An 18,375-nucleotide genomic window follows, 5' to 3' on the forward strand; every position below is an offset into this window, starting at 1 on the left:
CTCAGCAGCCCTATACGGCGATGCTAGGATTTGTCTATACTAGGCTACGCGCTGCTGTGAGGACGCTGTATCCTAAGTTCCCAAGAGAACCGCTGGTCTTGAATGCACCGCAGTTACTTTAGTCAACTGGGGATAGGAAGGGGCTAATCACTAGATTATGCAATGTATCAGTTAAGGAAAACCCACTTGCTACCTCGGCAGCTCTCGATAGGTGGAATGGAGTGCTTGAAATGCCGTTGGTGTGGGAGGATTGTGTGTTATGCTGTGCACTCACTGGACGTCTCATGGCAAACTAATCTCAGAATCATCCATTTCAAGTTTCTTCAGCAAATGTATTATACGCCAGCACGGCTACATAGAAACGGGCTGCGGGGGGATTCCCGATGTCTGAGATGCGGTGATGATATGGCTGATTTCATGCACCTTGCCTGGGACTGCAGTCATATTTCCTAGTATTGGATCAGGGTGACAGTCCTATCACAAAAAGTTGAGAAAGTGGAGTGTACTCCACAGGTATGTTTGCTGGGACTCCTTAAATCACTGAAGCCTTGCAACCGCAGACTGGTAGATGTCGCAATGCTGTTGGTTAAAAGACTAGTGGCAAAACACTGGGGTGGAAAAACGGTACCTACGGTGGATGGCTGGCTTCAAGATGTTGCGTACTGCAGAAAACAACTGGACATTTATGCTGAAGAATTGCCATTCTCCTCTAGACCAAAAGACATTTGGGCCCCTCTGACAGTATTTCTCTTGGAATAACTGGATAGGATGTGAACAATTTAATAGGTCTAGTGTCTGGTGTGATGGTGAGGTGCTTGCTATCTGTATAAATGCTGAGGGACTAGGCAGTGCTCCTGATGGAGTAGGTGTTAATTCCAAAAATGTGGCAAGATCAACTGTACTGCACGGTTCGTAGTTTGCTGTATGTTGTTGCTTCTCTTGTTTTATATTTTGTTGCTTTGTCATTTGCTGTTAAATATGCAATAAAAGGCTTTTAAAAAACCCTATTAGCTTTGCCACCGGAAAACCCACTCACTCTGAACCCTAAAATGACCTTTGCCATACAAATCCTTTACCCACCCTAAAGTTACCCTTGCCACTCAAAAACCCATACTCACCCAAGACCCTAGAAATGCCCACCATAAAACCTTTTTAAAAAAACGTTCCCATATGTATATATAAACACACACACCTAAAACTTACATTTTAAACGCAGGCCATACCCACCCTAAACCCTTTAAAAAATACTTAACCTAAAATCTATCTCTATATATATATTTATATATATGCTTACCTAACACATTTAAAACGCATATGCCTTTACCGTTCATGCCTTTACAACGGGATTTGTTGTAAAGGCTTGCGTGGTAAAGGCGTGTGTTGTAAAATACTGCCTGGTAATGGTAATGCGTGCTATTGGCACTCACGTTGTAATGGCCGCGTTGCAAAGGTACTGCGTGTAAATAGCCACGTTGTAATGGCTGTTTACGGTCCCATCACTGTGAGCAAGTAATTCCATTACACCATGTCAAACGCCTTTTGCAGGTCAATTGATGGAATAACTACATTAGGGTATAATCCTAGGAGTGCTTCCGCTAGAAGCCAAAAAAGTCTTCTGATGTTCAGGTAGGTACTACCACCGGGTATAAAGCCATTGTGTTCGGAGTGTATTAACCTTGATAAATACAGGTGCAATCAGTTTGCCAGTATTTGACTGAAGATTCTGTAGTCTAGGTTTAGCATGGCGAGGGGCCTATATGATACTACATACGTAGTGTCTTTCTCTGGTTTTGGAATGGACACAATAAGTACCTTCCTGGTGCAGGCAGGCAACATTTCCCTATTTATTGTTTCTCTGAATAATTCCTCTAGATGGGGTGTGAGCTCTGACACATACCTTTGGTTAAATTCAGAGGGTAATCTGTCAGTGTTTGGGGTTTTATTCCTGGCCATGTCCTTGATGGCCAGTTTTATTCCGCCAGTTATCAGTCCACCTAGTGCGTCCTGTTCGTCGTCAGAAATACTAGGCAGGACCACCCTGTCTAGAAATGCCTCTATTTCCCCTTCTGCGGACTGATCTGGGTGCCGATACAGTTCTGTTTAGGACTGCGAAAATTCCTTATGTATATCAAGCTGGGTATGTGTAGGAAGCTGGCTCTTTATATAGAATACCAAAAAGAGGTATGCTGTGTAAAGAGTCCAGGTAGCCCTTATCAGTAGAAAGGGTCTTGCTTTAACAATTCCAAGATGCTCGATTTGTTGTAGTATGGTTGAACAGCCTTAAGCTTATCGAAGTAGAGTGTTAGGTATTTGTTGCATACAGAGTCAATAAATGATTCAGACAAGGAGATCCAAACCAATTCAAAAATAAGACGTATGTTTTTAGCAATGCTAGCAAACAATGCATTTATATACTGGATTCCTATGGAGAGAAGAACATTTACTGTATACAGGTATTTGCAATAGGATTTTGAAGGTCCCCTTTAGGTCGTGGGGTGTTAGGGGCCAAGGTCCTAAGTTCAATGAGCGGTGTTGTTTTACTTGTCCTGGTGTTTTTTGGTGCAGGGGTGCTGGATGGGTTGGAAGCCTTGACCGCTACACAGCAGGCAAAGAAGGGGGTCACCTAGAAATAGGCTGCAAATGCGGACTTGGGGGCAAATCTGGGAGCTCTCAATGTGGACCCTGGGAGCAGTCGGTGTTCGTGAACCTGAACATGGAAGCTCAAGTGCAGAGGGTTTTGGCCGACTGGCCCTCATGCGTCATAGGCGGTCACGGATCTCAGTCGGGACCTGCAAAGGGGGACAAAACAAGATAGCTGAGCCCCTCTTGGTGCTGGACTCCGTGGAGCAGACATCCTCCGTTGGCTGGTCTGTTTTCGGATTGTTGGAGTTTGGATTGGACTCTAAACAGGCGCTGGTCGTGGCAAGGGGTCCAGTACCCCGGGTATTGGTGCAGGGAGGCTCGTAGGTGTCCTGGCATCTCCAAACCTGGTAAGGAGAAGGATCTGACCTCTGACTAGGCTGACCTCAGCCTGGGCGGCTATTGCGTAGGTGGACCCTGTGATCAGTAACTTCTTGGAGCCGGATGTTGCAGTCGGTGCCTGCAGGGGAGTGGCTCCTCCACTCCAAGGGAGACGATTGCTGGTTTTCTCAGTACTGGGAACCCACTAAGGCTTTTGAGGGTGCACAGCTGCAGGACGTGCTGGGTCTTTGCAATTGTCTAGTTAGGAGAAGGCTTCAGTTCTCGAGCTGATCAGTGTTTTAGTGTCGTCTTCTTTTTTAGTCAAGTGAATCTATAATTCTGGTGTCTGAGGCCACCTAAATACTCAATTTCAGGGTGCCAGGTGAGTATGGGCAACTTACCCTTGGGGTCACCACGTCCTCTATATGACCACTTCCGTGGGAAGTGGGCATAACTCTGGCCCAGTGTTCCTAATTCTGCCATCACCAAGATGGTGAAATTTTCCTAGTGTGGGGCAGATCAAGCAACTCACCTTAGGGGTAGGTCTGACCTGGGTGTTCTCCTTGCCTCCTCACATAACTAATTTCCAGCTTGTCCTGGAGCTAAATGGTCCTCAGGGCTGGGAGGGGCATCTGCCAGGTCTGGGGCATGCCGGTGTCGTATAATAAAAGCAGCGGAGACTTTGAAGACTCTGGCCTTGGTATGCTGATCCTGCTAGAGGATGTGTAAACACCTGCCAGTGCATGCATTGTTTACAACCTCTGAAAGCAGGGATCTCACCTCCTAGGGGGTCAGAAGTGTGTCTGTGGTGACAGGCTGGACTGTACCAGTCAGCCACCACATTAGAGGACTTGTAGGGTTCAGGGGGTACCTCAAAAATACCATCTGGGGGCATGTATTAAAAATCCATCAATGGAATCAATGTGGGTTTAATAGTTTGAGGTGTTTGATACCAAACACCTTTGGTTTCAGTAAAGCCATCAGGCAGCTGGGGAAGCCAGGTACGACCAGCAGGGGATCGACGACATATTCTTAGAATACTATACCGAGCTCTATTGCAGTCAACTGTCTCCAACGGAAGAGGAGTTGCCAGGGTTGACGCACAAGATTGAGCTACTCAAACTAGACGAGGACACAGCAACCTTGTTAGGTCGAAATAAGGGAAGTGCGTGGAGCCATCAAGAGCATGGCCCGTAATAAAATGCCAGATACCGATGGCCTACCAATAGAATTTCACCTTGCATACATTGACCTCTTAGCTCCCAAAATCGTGCAATTGTATAATGATGCCAAGAGACTTGACAAACTCCCGGCCTCCACTAGGGAAGTGATCATCATCCCCCTACTAAAGCCGGCGTGGGACAAAACTGCGTACCGCCTATTGTCCATGCTCAATTTCGATTATAAAATTCGAAGTAAAATCTTGGCCTCCCGACTGCTCCCATACATGACCACCCTCATACATGTAGACCAATCCGGGTTCATCCCCACTAGAAACACAGCGGTTAATGTTCGAAGGCTCATGCGCACACTGGACGCGGACACTAATTGTGCGGATGCTGCCACAATATTTTCAGTGGACATAGAAAAAACCTTCAACAGTCTTGAATGAGCTTTCCTATTCCATGTGATGCAGAAAATGAGACTGGGGGCTGGTTTTGTGGGTTGGAGGTCTCTCCTCTATGCTGACTCCACCGCCCAAATTAGAACTGGGGGGCTGATCTCTGACGCTTGCAGGGTGGGACGGGGCACCCATCAGGGTTGTCCCCTCTCCCCATTACTGTTTACCTTGGCGATGGAGCCCTTAGCAGCGCATGCCAGAACGGGGCGGGCATACCGGGGGCTTGATATAAATGGCAGGTTCATCATATTGCATTATATGCTGATGACCTTTTACTGTTCCTAGCGGACTCGGGTGCGGAACTCTTGGGGGCAAAGAGCTTACTCCAAGCTCTTAACAGAGTGGCAGGACTGAAGGTGAAGTGCTTGAAATCCTGCCTGTTCCTGGCGCGCGGGTATAGGGTGGGCCCGCAGCACACGGAAGGAGACGCCTGGGAAGACAGATGTCTCACCTATCTGGGCACCCATATTTACCACAAACGGGAGGATATCCTTGAGGGCAATATCGGGAAGGCCATTAGAGGGGCAAAAGCCATCTTCGAATTCTGGGGTTCTCTGCAGTTATCGCTAGCTGGCCGAGTGGCCCTTCTTAAAATAATAACCCTTCCGCGGCTCTTGTATTACTTTGAGACCCTGCCGGTCTGGATCCCGGCAGCGTACTTCAAGCAGCTCCATTCAATGATCACTGCCTTCCTCTGGGGCAAGGGCAGACGTAGGGTGGCGCTTCGTAACACTCATGCGACCGAGGACAGAGGGCGGCCTAGCGGTCCCGGACTACGAAACCTACTATTTGGCAGCGCAATTCCAATAGCTTACGCAGTGGGTAGCGAAAGTGACCAGGGGCGACGATGGGCGTGGAGGGGATTTTGGAGCCCGGATGTTGCTCTCCCGCATTATACTGAGGCTCCCTGTTAACACTGTGGTCCTCACCCTTGAGCTCGCCACGGCGCGAAAATGCTGGCACAGATATTTGCGCAGAGCTTCAATTACACGGCCAGATGCACCGAAAATACCGTTGATAATGTGTCGCGCCCTTCCACATTGTGGGACTTGGCATAGGTTGGAAGCCTGGGCAGAGCGGGGGCTGTCTACCATAGGAGACCTGTTTGAGGAGGGGGACATGGTCCCGTTTAATGACCTGCAAACTCGCTTTGATTTACCTGGGGGTGATTTCCTGCAGTACATGGCCCTCACTGCGGCTATCAGGAAACACTGGGGTAAAGGACTTTCAGAACCTCCAACTTCCATGGGCTGCCAATACGTAGTGCTAGTAGTGACATGTCTGAAATACAAATGGGAAATGGATATCGGGAAAGACATCCCAGATAAGGCATGGGAAGCAATAGTAGAGAGCCTGGAAGAGCACAAGAAATGCAAGGTTTCAGCTAGTACATTTCCATATCCTACATAGTGCATACCTCACCCCCGCAAAATTGCATGCATACTTCCCGGACCATTCGCCGATCTGCCCGAGATGTAGTGCAGATAGCGCGGATTTTAAACGTATGATATGGGATTGCCCGTTCCTAGACAGTTAATGGGAAGAGCTAATGGAAGTACTAGCAAACCTTACAGATAGGGACCTTGACCCAACCATGGCTAATTGCATCTTGCACTGGTTTTCCCATACGTCCAAAAACAAAATTACTAGTAAATTTATTGATCGGAGTCTGCTCCTGGCGAAACAGAACATCACCACCAATTGGAAGGCAAGGCAGGGCCCTAATGTGGCAAAGTGGAAGGCAGAATTCAGATACAATGGCTTATTGCACCCTGCAAGAAATGACACGCCTGGGGGGGTGGGAGGGAAGGGTGGGTGGCTACTTAGAGTTGGGAACTGTTACAGGTTGTAACTAACGTGGTGACAGCGTGAAGTGCCTTACTAGTTGATCTACATATCCTACGATATTCAGAGATATCATGCATACCCTGATTTGCACTGTGATTTTGCTACATGTTAGGGGCATGTAACCAAAATTATTTAAAAAATAAAATAAAAATCAGGCAGCTGGGGAACTTTTAATCACCAGTGCCCAATACATATACTTAAGATGGCTTCCCTGTTTACTTTCAATGTCTAAGAATCGACTTGGACATCATAGGGGCATATCTGTTCATGCAGATATGTCCACACGTAATATAATGCACCCTGCCTTAGGGATGTAAGGCCCGCTGTAGGGGTGACTTACATATATTGCATGCAGTGTCTGCAGGCATGGCACACATGATGTGTGCCATGTCATGTTTTTACTTTTGTCTGCACCATTTCACGCCGTCTGCAATGACAGTCTGCATGAGTGTGGTGAGGGGTCCCTTAGGGTGGCACAATGCATACTGCAGCCCTTAGGGACGCTCTTTAGTACCTATGCACTAGGTACCAGGGGCACCATTTACTTGGGACTTACAGGGGTGCTAAAAGTCTTGTATTTTGGGGAACAATTGTTCAGTTTTAGGAAGAGATTTGACACTGGGGACCTGGACAGCAGGAACTCAGTGCACTTGTGTCAAAATTACAACAGCTGTGAGGCAAAAAGTGGGAGTGACCATGTCAAAAAGGGGCACTTGTACCTCTGATCCATCACTATTTCTGATCCCAGAAATGGGTGTAATCTTGCCTTCAGATTGTATCAACCAAGCGAGTAGTCTGCCCCACCACTCTGCCACAGTTGCATATTTTTCCCTACCCTCCTTAAGGGATGCTGCGTGATGCAGGGAATTGAGTAAGGAATATGCTACTTACCCGTATGCATCTGTTCTTGGCATGTAGAGCTGCAGATCTACACACTATGCATTGATCGCCATCTGGTGTTGGTCCCGGATGTTTGCACTTGTTTTTGTCTTGGAAAGTCTTTGGAAGTCACGAGGTGTGTGACTCCTCCTCAGGAACATAGTGCGCATGGGCATCGGCTCCATCCTCAGATTGTATTTCGCCAGCAGGGAAATGATGGAGCTTTGTAAGAAACAGAAAGTATGCCCATGTATGGTATATTTAAGTAAGATAATACTGGAACAGATAAAGGTAGCCGGGGAGGCGGGTGGGCGTGTGTAGATCTGCAGCTCTACATGCCAAGAACAGATGCATACTGGTAAGTAGCATATTCCGTTCAAGGCATATGAGCTGCAGATTACACACTATGCATAGATTGTATAGCAGTGTCCCCTCCTAGCGGCGACCACCAGTATCTGTTGCAGTAGTGTGAAATAGTGTTTTGAGTACAGCCTGGCCCACACTAGCTTGTTGTTTAGTTTGCACATCGACACAATAGTGTTTTGTGAATGTGTGCGGTGTAGACCATGTAGCTGCTCTGCAGATATCGTCTAAGGGAATGTTCCCTAAAAATGCCATTGAATCCCCTATCTTTCGTGCAGAGTGGGCTTTAGGAGGAACAGATAATGCACGTTTTGCTTTGTGGGAACAAATCTGTATGCATTTGACAATCCACCTAGCTATCCCAGATTTTGATATGGGGTTGCCCTTGTGTGGTGGTGAGGAAGACACGAATAGTTGTTTGGTCTTACGAAAAGGTTGTGTTCTCTCTATGTAGTACAGCAGTGCTCTTTTGACATCTAAGGTGTGAAGAGCTCTTTCTGCGACTGTTTGTGGCTGCGAGAAGAATACGGGCAGCTCCACAGATTGATTGAGGTGGAAGGGAGAAATGACTTTAGTGAGGATATCAGGATTAGTTTTGATTACAACCTTATTATGATGCATTTGCCGAAAGGGTTCCTGAATAGTTAGTGCTTGTAGTTCGCTAACTCTTCATAGAGAAGTAATAGCTACTAGGAAAGCAGTTTTCCATGTTAAGAATTGTAGCTCACATTTATGTAGAGGTTCAAATGGCGGCCCCATTAGCCTTGTGAGAACGATGTTTAAATTCCACACGGGTGAAGGTGGTACTCTGGGTGGAATTATTCTTTTGAGTCCTTCCATAAAAGCTTTTATGGCAGGTACTCTGAAGAGTAATAGATGTTGTCTATTTTGTAGATATGCTGCTATGGCAGCAAGATGTAGTCTGATAGACGTGAAGGCTAAGTTTAATCTTTGGAGGTGTAGTAAGTAGCCTATGATGTGTTGGATAGACACATCTAGGGGATCAGTGTTGTTGTTATAGCAGTATATTACAAATTTTTCCACTTGGCTGCATAGCATGCTCTAGTGGTAGGTGGTCTAGCTTCTTTGATGACGTTCATACAGTCAGGAGGGAGGTTGAGGTAACCGAATTCTAGGACTTCAGGAGCCAGATCGCTAGGTTGAGCTGAGCTGGGTCTTGAATCTCTAAATGGTTCTGGGTTAGGAGGTGTGGAGAGAGGTGTAATTTCTGGTGCGGAACTACGGAGAGTTCCAGCAATGTGGTGTACCATGGTTGTCTGGTCCAAGTTGGAGCAACTAGGATGAGCGTTAAGGAGTGTTGCTGTAGTTTGCGCACCACTAGTGGAATGAGTGGGAGAGGCAGAAAAGCGTACGCAAATCTGCCTGACCAGTTCATCCATATCGCATTGCCTTTGGCCAATGGGTGTGGATATCTGGCGGTGAAGTTTGGGCATTTGGCGTTTGTGGGTGGCGAAGAGGTCTATCTGTGGATGCCCCCACATCTGAAAAAACAGTTGAAGAACTTGTGGATTTGTTGTATTTGACGGCTCAACAGATCGGTTATTGTGTTTTGGACTACTGGGACATGTTGGGCTAGGAGAAAAATGTTCTGAGGTATAGCCCATCTCCATATGCTCTGTGCGTTGTTTTGAGAGCTGCAAAGAGTGTGTCCCGCCTTGTTTTTGTATATAATACATGGCTGTCATGTTGTCGGTGCGGATTAAGACAGCTTTGCCTGAAATGTGTTTTTGGAATGCTTTTAAGGCTAGGAATATGGCTAGTAGCTCCAGGTGGTTGATGTGGAGTAACTTTTGTTGAGGTGTCCACCTGCCCTGCATGGTGTGATGAAGTAGGTGAGCTCCCCAGCCGGAGAGCGATGCGTCCGCTGTCATAACTATTTGAGAAACCGGCTGGAGGAACGGTCGCCCTTTGGAAAGGTTGTTGGTGTTCCACCACTGCAGAGAGCGATGGGTATGACCGTCTACCAACACCAGATCTGTTAGCCGAGCTTGAGCCTGGTTCCATTGGCGTGCTAAGCACTCTTGGAGAGGACGCACATGGAGTCTTGCATGAGGTACTATGAATATGCAAGAGGCCATCATCCCTATGAGTTGCATGAACACTCGAGCTGGAAGAGAGTGCTGCGGTTGGAATCTGGTGAGAAGAGCTTGTATGCTTGCTATCCTGGCGGGACTGGGATAGGCTAGCGCCCTTGAGGTGTCTATTGTGGCACCAAGGTATTGTGTGGGGGATGGTTGCAGCTGGGACTTGGCGTGGTTTATTGTGAACCCCAGGTCGTGAAGTTGTTGAATAGTGGAGTGAGTGTTTTGTACACACTGATTGTATAAGCTGGCTTTTATGAGCCAGTCGTCTAGATATGGGAAGACATGGATGTATTGTCTTCTTAAGTGTGCTGCCACCACCGCTAGGCACTTGGTAAACACTCTTGGTGCTGTGGTGACTCCGAATGGGAGTACTTTGAATTGATAGTGCTGACCGTCCACTACGAATCTGAGATATTTTCTGTGAGCGCTGTGAATGGGAATGTGGAAATAGGCGTCCTTGAGGTCTAGAGTAGCAAGGACGTCGCCCTGGGAAAGCAGAGTGAGGACTTGCTGAAGTGTGACCATGTGGAAGTGGTCTGAGTATGTATAGGTTTAGGGGTCTGAGGTCTAAAATAGGCCTTAGAGATGCGTCTTTCTTTGGTATGAGAAAATAGAGGGAGTAAACTCCCTTGTTTTGTTGATGCAGGGGAACTGGTCCTATTGCACTTTTTTGTAGGAGGGAGATTACCTCCTGCTTTAGCAGTAACAGATGTTCTTGTGACAGACGGTGTTTGGGTGGTATGGTGGGGGGTAGATGTTAGTTCGAGACAGTAGCCTGATTGAATTATTTGGTGCACCCAGCTGTCTGAAGTGATGTTTGCCCAGGCAGGGAGGAATTGGTGGAGTCTTCCCCTGACTGGAGTGGAATGGTCTGGGGAAAGTGGAGGGAAGTCATTGGGTGGGGATGGAGGCAGAGCGGGAGTTGTTGTTTTTGCCTCTGCCGTTGTTCCCCCTGTACCCACCCTTCTGGTATCCTCTAGTAAAAGGTGGATTGGGTGGGAGCCTTGTAAGAGGTGGAGGGGCTATCAGAGGAGTAGCCTCTATGTGTGCTTCTGAAGGATGAGCGACGAAAGGACTGTCTGGGAGCTTGCAACTGCAAGGCTCCTATAGATTTGGCCGTGTCTGTATCCTTTTTCATTTTCTCAAGCGATACGTCCGCATTGGGGCCAAATAGGTGTTGCTCATCAAAGGGCTGATTGAGTATATAACTCTGGACTTCGGGTTTAAAACCTGATATGCGTAACCAGGCCTGCCTGCGCAAAAGGACACTGGTGTTTATTGCCCTTGAGGCGGTATCTGCTACATCTAGGGCACAACGGATGGAGGTGTTAGTGATGGTTTTACCCTCCTATATGAGCTCATTGGCCCTGTATTTATACCCGTCAGGGATATATGAGCTCATTGGCCCTGTATTTATACCCGTCAGGGAGGTGGCTGCATTATGGACTTAGGCTTATCATAATGTGCCCTGTCATACGTGGCTAACAGCGCTTGGGTATTAGCAATGCGCCAAATGTTTGCTGCCTGTGACGCTGTGCGTTTGCCAGAGGCGTCCAAGAGTTTTGATTCCTTATCTGGTGGTGGTGGGTCACCTGATGTTTGGGAATTTGCTCTCTTCCTTGCATTAGAGACTACTAAGGAGTCTAGTGGTGAGGGCCCTTTAATGTATACTGGGTCAGTAGGAACAGCCTTATACTTTTTTCTATTCTTGGATTGATGACCCGAGCTCTGACTGGGTCTTTAAAGATCTCTGGTGCATGCTTAATGACCCCTTTAAGCATGGGCAGAATTGAGGTGGACCTTTGTGTGGTATCGAAGGTGTCCATAAGAAAATCTTCCTCAACTGGGTCTGTATGAAGGGCAACCCTGTGGTATTGGGCACCTCTGTGAAGGAGCTGGTTGAAGCAGATATTGTCCTCTGGAGGGTATGGCCTGGATGGGTAGATGTCATCTTGTGAGGTGTAAGGGACGTCTGGGACACTGTAATCTTGCCAGGAGTCCGGGGAGCCAGTAGGGGTAGGGTCCCCAAGGGGTTGATCGTCCGCACCTCCCCTGCATCATCTGAGGTGTTGTCATCATCATCATCTACTGGGGTAGGTGATAGTGTAGGAGAGCGGTGTGGTGGGGGGAGGAGGAGGAGGAGGAGGAGGAAGAAGAGGATCCTTAATGGATAGGTAGCAAAGTCTCTCTTTTTTGGTGGTGGTGCGGGCGCAGGCGTTTCCAGGGTTCTTTTCTTGATGCTAAGCATTAAACGACCAGTCCTAGGATCCTTCACAAGAGTCTTTTGAGTAAGATCTGGACGAAACAGTTAGTCTGTGGGAGTCGAGGGCTTCGGTGCCGTAAGCTTTTTCAGCATCGACTTGGTAGCGATTCTAGGTTTGGAACAGTGTAGTTCTGTGGTGTCTTTATCCGATGGAACCAGTTGTTGTTTTCTCGGTTCCGAGGTCTTTGGCTTCGAAGAATCGGGGCCTTTTGCTGGGCATTTTTTGGTCGGCTCCAAGGGTGATGTCGGTGCAGAGGAACCGGTGCTAGCCTTCGATGCCGAGTGCTTTGATGTGGAAGCAGCGGTCGGCATGGATGAGGACGTCTTCTTCTTCGGTGCCGAAGCTTGTTTTTCGGCACCGAGGGTAGGCTGACTCGAGCCAGAGTCACCTAAAGGCTTAATAGGCTTCTTTACCGGGCCTGAAGGCGGGGCATGGGAAGCAGTGTCTCGGTGTGCACCTGGGCCTTAAGGTAAAGGTGGTATCGAAGCCTTTTTTGATAGTGTCGAGGAAGGGTGTGGGTGTGGGTTTGAGCTGGAGTGATTTCTTCGACGTCGGAGTCATCTGCTTTGGAGGCGCTGATGATGGCTTCTTCGACCTGACCCTGCTCCGGAACATCGACACCTTGAAAGATGTCGTCTGGGATCGAAGATGACGAGCGCACCATTGTTCTTCGAACTAGTCGGTCCTGGATCGTCTTCTTGGAGCGGAAAGAGGCGCAAGCTGGACAGTCTCTGGCCTCCTGCTCCGGTAAGAGGCAGAGGTTGCACACCTCATGTAGGCCGGTTTGGGGAAACTTCGACCCTTTTTGAATGGCATCCTTTCCATGAGCCGGAGATGAGACCCAGGTAGGCCCGAAGGCCTTCGTCGACGACCGGAATCGAAGACTTTGAAGTTGAAGGGTCGCGTGGATTGGAAAACGCAATCGAAACAATACCGTCGAGAAGGGAAGGAATGTGCGTCGAAAGAGAAAACCGTTAACGGTTCCAAACCGGAAGGCGAGAACACATCCGAGCCCGATGGCGGAAAAAAACAATCATCAACTTCTGAGTATTCCAAAGTGGTCAAGCTGGATCCAGAAACTTTAAGCAGTACTCCTGTGAGCCGGTAGCTGGTGTTGTGAAGCTCCGTGCAAAGGTCGTTCCACTCCAGAAGTGTTGAATGGAGCCACATAGAAGAGTTACTGATACGCAAAGACATCAGTTGCTTTCTTAGATTTTTTGCGCCATCAGACCAGAGCGTCTTGTCAGATTGGCATTACTGGTGCGCAGATTTCTAAATTGGGAAATTTTTAGATGAATGAATAAGAGAAAAGATCTCAGTTCACAGAATGGGGAGGTGAAAGAACTGGTGAGGAATCTGCGTTTATATAAGAGTATCCACCAGAACGAGCATTACTAAAGGTAAGTAACTTCTAATTGATACTTCTAACCATAGATTCCTCACCTTGTGAATGGATACTAATTCAGAACTTTGCCAGGTGGAGGGTCTATAGAATGGCTCAGACCAAAAAGTACTGCAGGACCGAACAGGCAAAATGTTCCTCCCATCGGAACTGGCTATCCAGAGAGGAGTGTTGTGTGAACTGATGCTCATGTAGCGACCTGGCAGATGTCCTAGATGGGTACTTCGTAGGCCAGCACTGTAAAAGCAGCCTTGACTTTGGTGAAATGAGCTCGAAGGCGTTCTGGAGACTGTTTCTTGGCCAGTGTGTAATAGATCGTTATGCAGAGGACAATCCATCGTGAGATGGTTGGATTTTGTATTGCCTTGCACATCTTTGCTCTGAAGAGCCCTACAAAGAGCTCCTGGTCTACCCACAGATTCCTTGTGATAATTCACCAGGCGCCCAACATGGATCTGGAAACCTTAAAGCAATACTCCTGCACACCTGTAGGTGGTGTCGTGTGGCTCTGGCAAACATCTTTCCACTCCGGAAGTGATGAGTTATGCCACATATAGGCGCCACCTACATGCACTGGCATTGGTTGCCTTCTTAGACTTACGGCACTGTCAGATGCAGTCTGTAGGCAGATTAGCATGACCACAGTGCAGAACTCTAGATCAGGGCTTTTTTAGATGACAATTAAAGCCCAGTTCAGAGAACAGAGAGGAAAGACAATTGATGAGGAATTTGCAGTTAGATAAAGTATTCATCAGAAAGAGCACTATTAAAGGTATGTAACTTGTTCTTCTAACTGATTCTTCTAACCGGAGATTCCTCACTTTGTAAATAAATACGAAAGCAGTACCTTCCCAGGTGTTGGGTCTGTGGGATGGCATCAACTTACCTGGGTAGAATGGTGTTTAAAAAGGAGCGACAGAACGAGCCTGCAGCTGATGTTATAGCTATGAGAAACTTTGTTTTCAACATCAAAAGTCTCAGGGGAAAACAGTGCAGCCGATCAAAAGGTGTGAAATTCAAAAAATAAGAACGAAGTTCAAGTCCCATTGCAGCATCACATAGGGCGTTGGCAGCAGCAAATGTTGTAAACCTTTCAAATATCATATCACAACAGGTGATTTAAATAAAGAAGGCTGATAAATAGTCTTTAACTATTCCCAAAGCAAGTCCTTGCTGGGTCATTGAAAAAAACAAAAAATCTTCAGACAGCTTGGCTAGCAGTGAATCAATTTGTCAGATGCCAGACAAACTACAAATCTGTCCCAATGACTGGTGTACATCGATTTTGTGGAACGACGTCTCGCACCAAGATTACATCAACAACCTCAGGAGGAAGGTCAAAGGATGTCAACTGCACCAACTCAATCTCTAAGCATGGAGATGCACATAGTACAGGCCTGGGTACAGTAGCCTGCCCTGCTGCTGCAATAGAAGATCCTCCAGACACGGCAGCTTGATTGAGGGACAGATGCTCATTACCAAAAGTTCTGAGTACCACACTCTCGTGGCTCAATTCCGTGCCAATAGGATGATGTGGGCCTGGTTGTTCCTGATCTTCTTCAGAACTCAGGGCGGGAGATGCAGCGGTGGGAAGGCACAGAGGAGTCCTGAGCTCCACTTTATGCAGACTACGTCTCTAAGCGAGAGCTGCCTTGGAAACTCCAACAAACAAAAGTGCTGACATTGCCTGTTCTTGCTGTTGCATAAAGATCAAGTTAGGATTCTGCCATTGATGGAAGGCGCCTTGTGCTACCTCCGGGGGCAACTGCCATTTGTGATCCGCTTGGTGTCGGTGGCTGAATCTGTCGCCCTGGCATTTAAAGATCCAGCCACGTGGTTCACCACCAGAGAAATTCCCTGGTGGTTCAGCCACTTCTAAAGGCATAGAGCCTCCTGACACAGGGTTGAAGATCCCACTCCAACCAGCTTGCTGCAGTGCCACATGGCAGTGGTGTTGTCTGTGAGCCCATGCACTAGTCTTTCTTTAATAGTGAGCATGAAGTCCATCAATGCCAAGCCAACCACCCTCAACTTCAAAATCATTTGTGTGTATTTGAGTCTCTGCCAGAGACCAGAGGCTTCTGATTTTCACCTCTCCCATATAGCCCCCTAACCCAGAAGGGATGCAAACATGACCACTGTAAAATCTGAGTGGCGTAGGAAGAGAGGTCTTCCACTGACCCAATCGTGGTCCAGTAGACACCACTGCAGATCTTTTACAGTTCCCTCCAAAATCTGCATACAATCCAACAGATTCCCGTGGTGCTGTGTTCACTGGGACTTAAGGTCCCATTGCAGATCCTGCATAAGCCATTTGGTACGCTGCCAACAACCCCAGCAGCCTCAGTCATCCACACGGAGATCCAAGAAAGAGGCAGAAACATCAGCATCATAGCCTGAATGTTCTGAACTCTGCTTTAGATAAAGCCAACCGATGGAAAACAATGGGCGGGCTGTGAACCGCTGTGGTCCTTAAACACAAACTGCACTTTGTAGTATGTTTTGTAGAACTACAGTAGTCCTATAAAAACGTACTATGAAATGCTATTCACAAACTGAAATTTTGCAGCAAGGTACACCTTTGTAGCAAGTCCCTAGCTCCATTACGTTCTATGGTAGGGTGTTGCACTACCAGTGATTGGCCATGTGAAGTGCTGGACTGACTACAAAGGTTTAAGTTATTACAAAAGTAAAGTTGTGAATAACAAATAATAGTAAACTTATTCAAAAGTGTAAACTTACTCAAAAGTGCAAGTTACTTTTGTGATTCAGGCCTCGTAAGTTTACAATAGGTCTTTCACAACCAGAGATCTTGCGCTGTCTGGTAGACTCAACCTTACCAGTCCGATTCCCACAGAGATGGATGACTGTAATTTCCTATAGGTAGGTATGAGAGTCTGTTGAACTAGGCCTTTCAGCACAATTTACAACAACTGCATTTAGTTCAGGAAACGCATGCGTCAGGAAGTTCCAGTAATAAAAGCACTATGGAAATATTTCTATGAATATTAAAGAAATTCGGAACAGTCACCAAACTATTCTCAATGCAACATTAACTCACTTCCCAGAATATGTTGTTGTCACTGACTAATTAAAAGTAAGATCTTTAGTCTGTTATCCGCTTTAATATTTGAGCTAATGATGTAAGATAAAACAATATATTGCAAACAACTGACCTATCTTCGTTTTCAAGAAGGATAATATTTCCAAGAAAGGTCCCCATTTAGAAGACTGTCTTTAACAAGTTTCTTTCAAATGAACTTACATTTGTAGTGCGCCCGTGCCTTCAACCACAGACAGCTCCTTCCTGATGTAGTGATCAATGCCCTTAGTAAAGGAAAGTTAACAGGGATGTTCTTTGAAGCCATGAAATCGACCACGTTGGAGGATAAACCAAGACTCTGATTCTCCACACAGGACTCCAGTAATTTGTTGAATAGAATGCTGTACTGTGTGACATCAAGAGCATCTGAAATGGAAAGGAGATTATATTTCTTCAAATGGTATTTTTGGAAATACTCGTGTAATCCCATTCTATTGACCATTACATTATAACAATGGAAAACTACTTGTTCAGTACCTTATGGTGATCTATATTGCCAGGTTTTCATGCCAATGGAAATAATTTACATTTATTATATTTTTTGTCTAGAGAGCCCACTATTTTAATTTTGTAGAGGACAACAAACAACTACATGGGAAGAAAGAGTCTATAAATATGATGAACAAGATACTTAGCGTCGGTAACGATATATTTGTAAGAGACATATATTAGTTATGGATTCCTCACCTTCGAATTACCCCCAGGCGTCAGACTGGATCCGGAGAATTTTTCTACAGCAGTACCCCTGCGCGTCGGTCGACTCCACGTTCGTCATTGGCATCATGATCGCCGGAATGACATCGCGGTATCTACTTTGACGCTGCCCCAGCACTGACTTCACTTCTTTACATGACATTCCACGCCAGAAGCGTAGAGCCATGCAAGACACTGACCACTGGTGCACAAAACTAGAGCCCTGAAAGGAAGTCAGTTACTCTAGAAGTCAGTTTGCATAACGGGGAGGTTAGGTGGGGCGATGAGGAATCCATAACTAATATATGTCTCTTACAGATATATAGTTACCAAAGGTAAGTAACTTGGTCATCTGAAAGAGACTATTAGTTATGGATTCCTCACCTTAGAATTAACACCCCGGCAATACCAACCCCGGAGGTGGGTCTGCGAACTAAGTTCACACCAGAAAGTCCTGGAGAACTGAGCGGCCAAAGAAGCCATCTCTCGGGACATGCTGTCCAGGCAGTAATGTTTAGTCAATGTGTGCAGATATGCCCACGTGGGTGCCTGGCAGATGTCATTGAGGGGGACTCCACATCCTAAAGCAGTAGTGGTTGCCGTCGTCCTGGTGGAATGGGCGCGCAGCCCTACTTGAGGCACCTTTTTCGCCAAGGAATAGCATAATTTAATGCAAAGGACGATCCATCGAGAGATGGTTAGTTTTTGCAAGGCCCGATCTTTTTTGGTGCCCACATAGCCAACAAGGAGTTGATCATCCACCCGCAATTGTCTTGTGAGATTCTGAAATAAGGAAAGCGCACGTTTGGGATCCAGATGGTGGAGCCTCTCCTCCTCTTTAGAAGGATGCAGGGGCGGGAAGAAGGTGGGCAAAGTGATGGTCTGTTCTATGTGGAAAGAGGTAACCACTTTGGGAAGAAAGGAAGGCCTAGTGCAAAGGAAAACCTTGTCCAGATGACCAGCCAGGAAAGGAGGTTTCTAAGAAAGAGCCTGAAGCTCACTCACCCTGCGAGCAGAGGTTATGGCAACCAAAAAGGCAGTTTTGAGTGTCAAAGGTCTGAGAGGGCAGTTATGTAGTGGCTCGAAAGGAGCGCACATATGGTAAGTCAGAACAAGATTCAAGAACCACTGGGGCA

General features: G+C 46.9%; 1 protein-coding gene across 3 annotated transcripts in view; it reads right to left on the minus strand.

The window, feature by feature from the left end:
• TOPAZ1 (testis and ovary specific TOPAZ 1) overlaps nt 1-18,375 on the minus strand; it is a 1,878,688-nt gene that overhangs the window by 219,323 nt on the left and 1,640,990 nt on the right. For all 3 annotated transcript variants that reach the window (XM_085630596.1, XM_085630595.1, XM_085630594.1), the window contains one exon: nt 16,709-16,912. In XM_085630596.1, the coding sequence (XP_085486722.1) occupies nt 16,709-16,912 (204 nt within the window). The remainder of the gene's footprint in view (nt 1-16,708; nt 16,913-18,375) is intronic.

Source organism: Triturus cristatus, chromosome 10 (assembly GCF_964204655.1).
Source record: "Triturus cristatus chromosome 10, aTriCri1.1, whole genome shotgun sequence".
In the NCBI taxonomy this organism is placed as follows: Eukaryota; Metazoa; Chordata; class Amphibia; order Caudata; family Salamandridae; genus Triturus; species Triturus cristatus.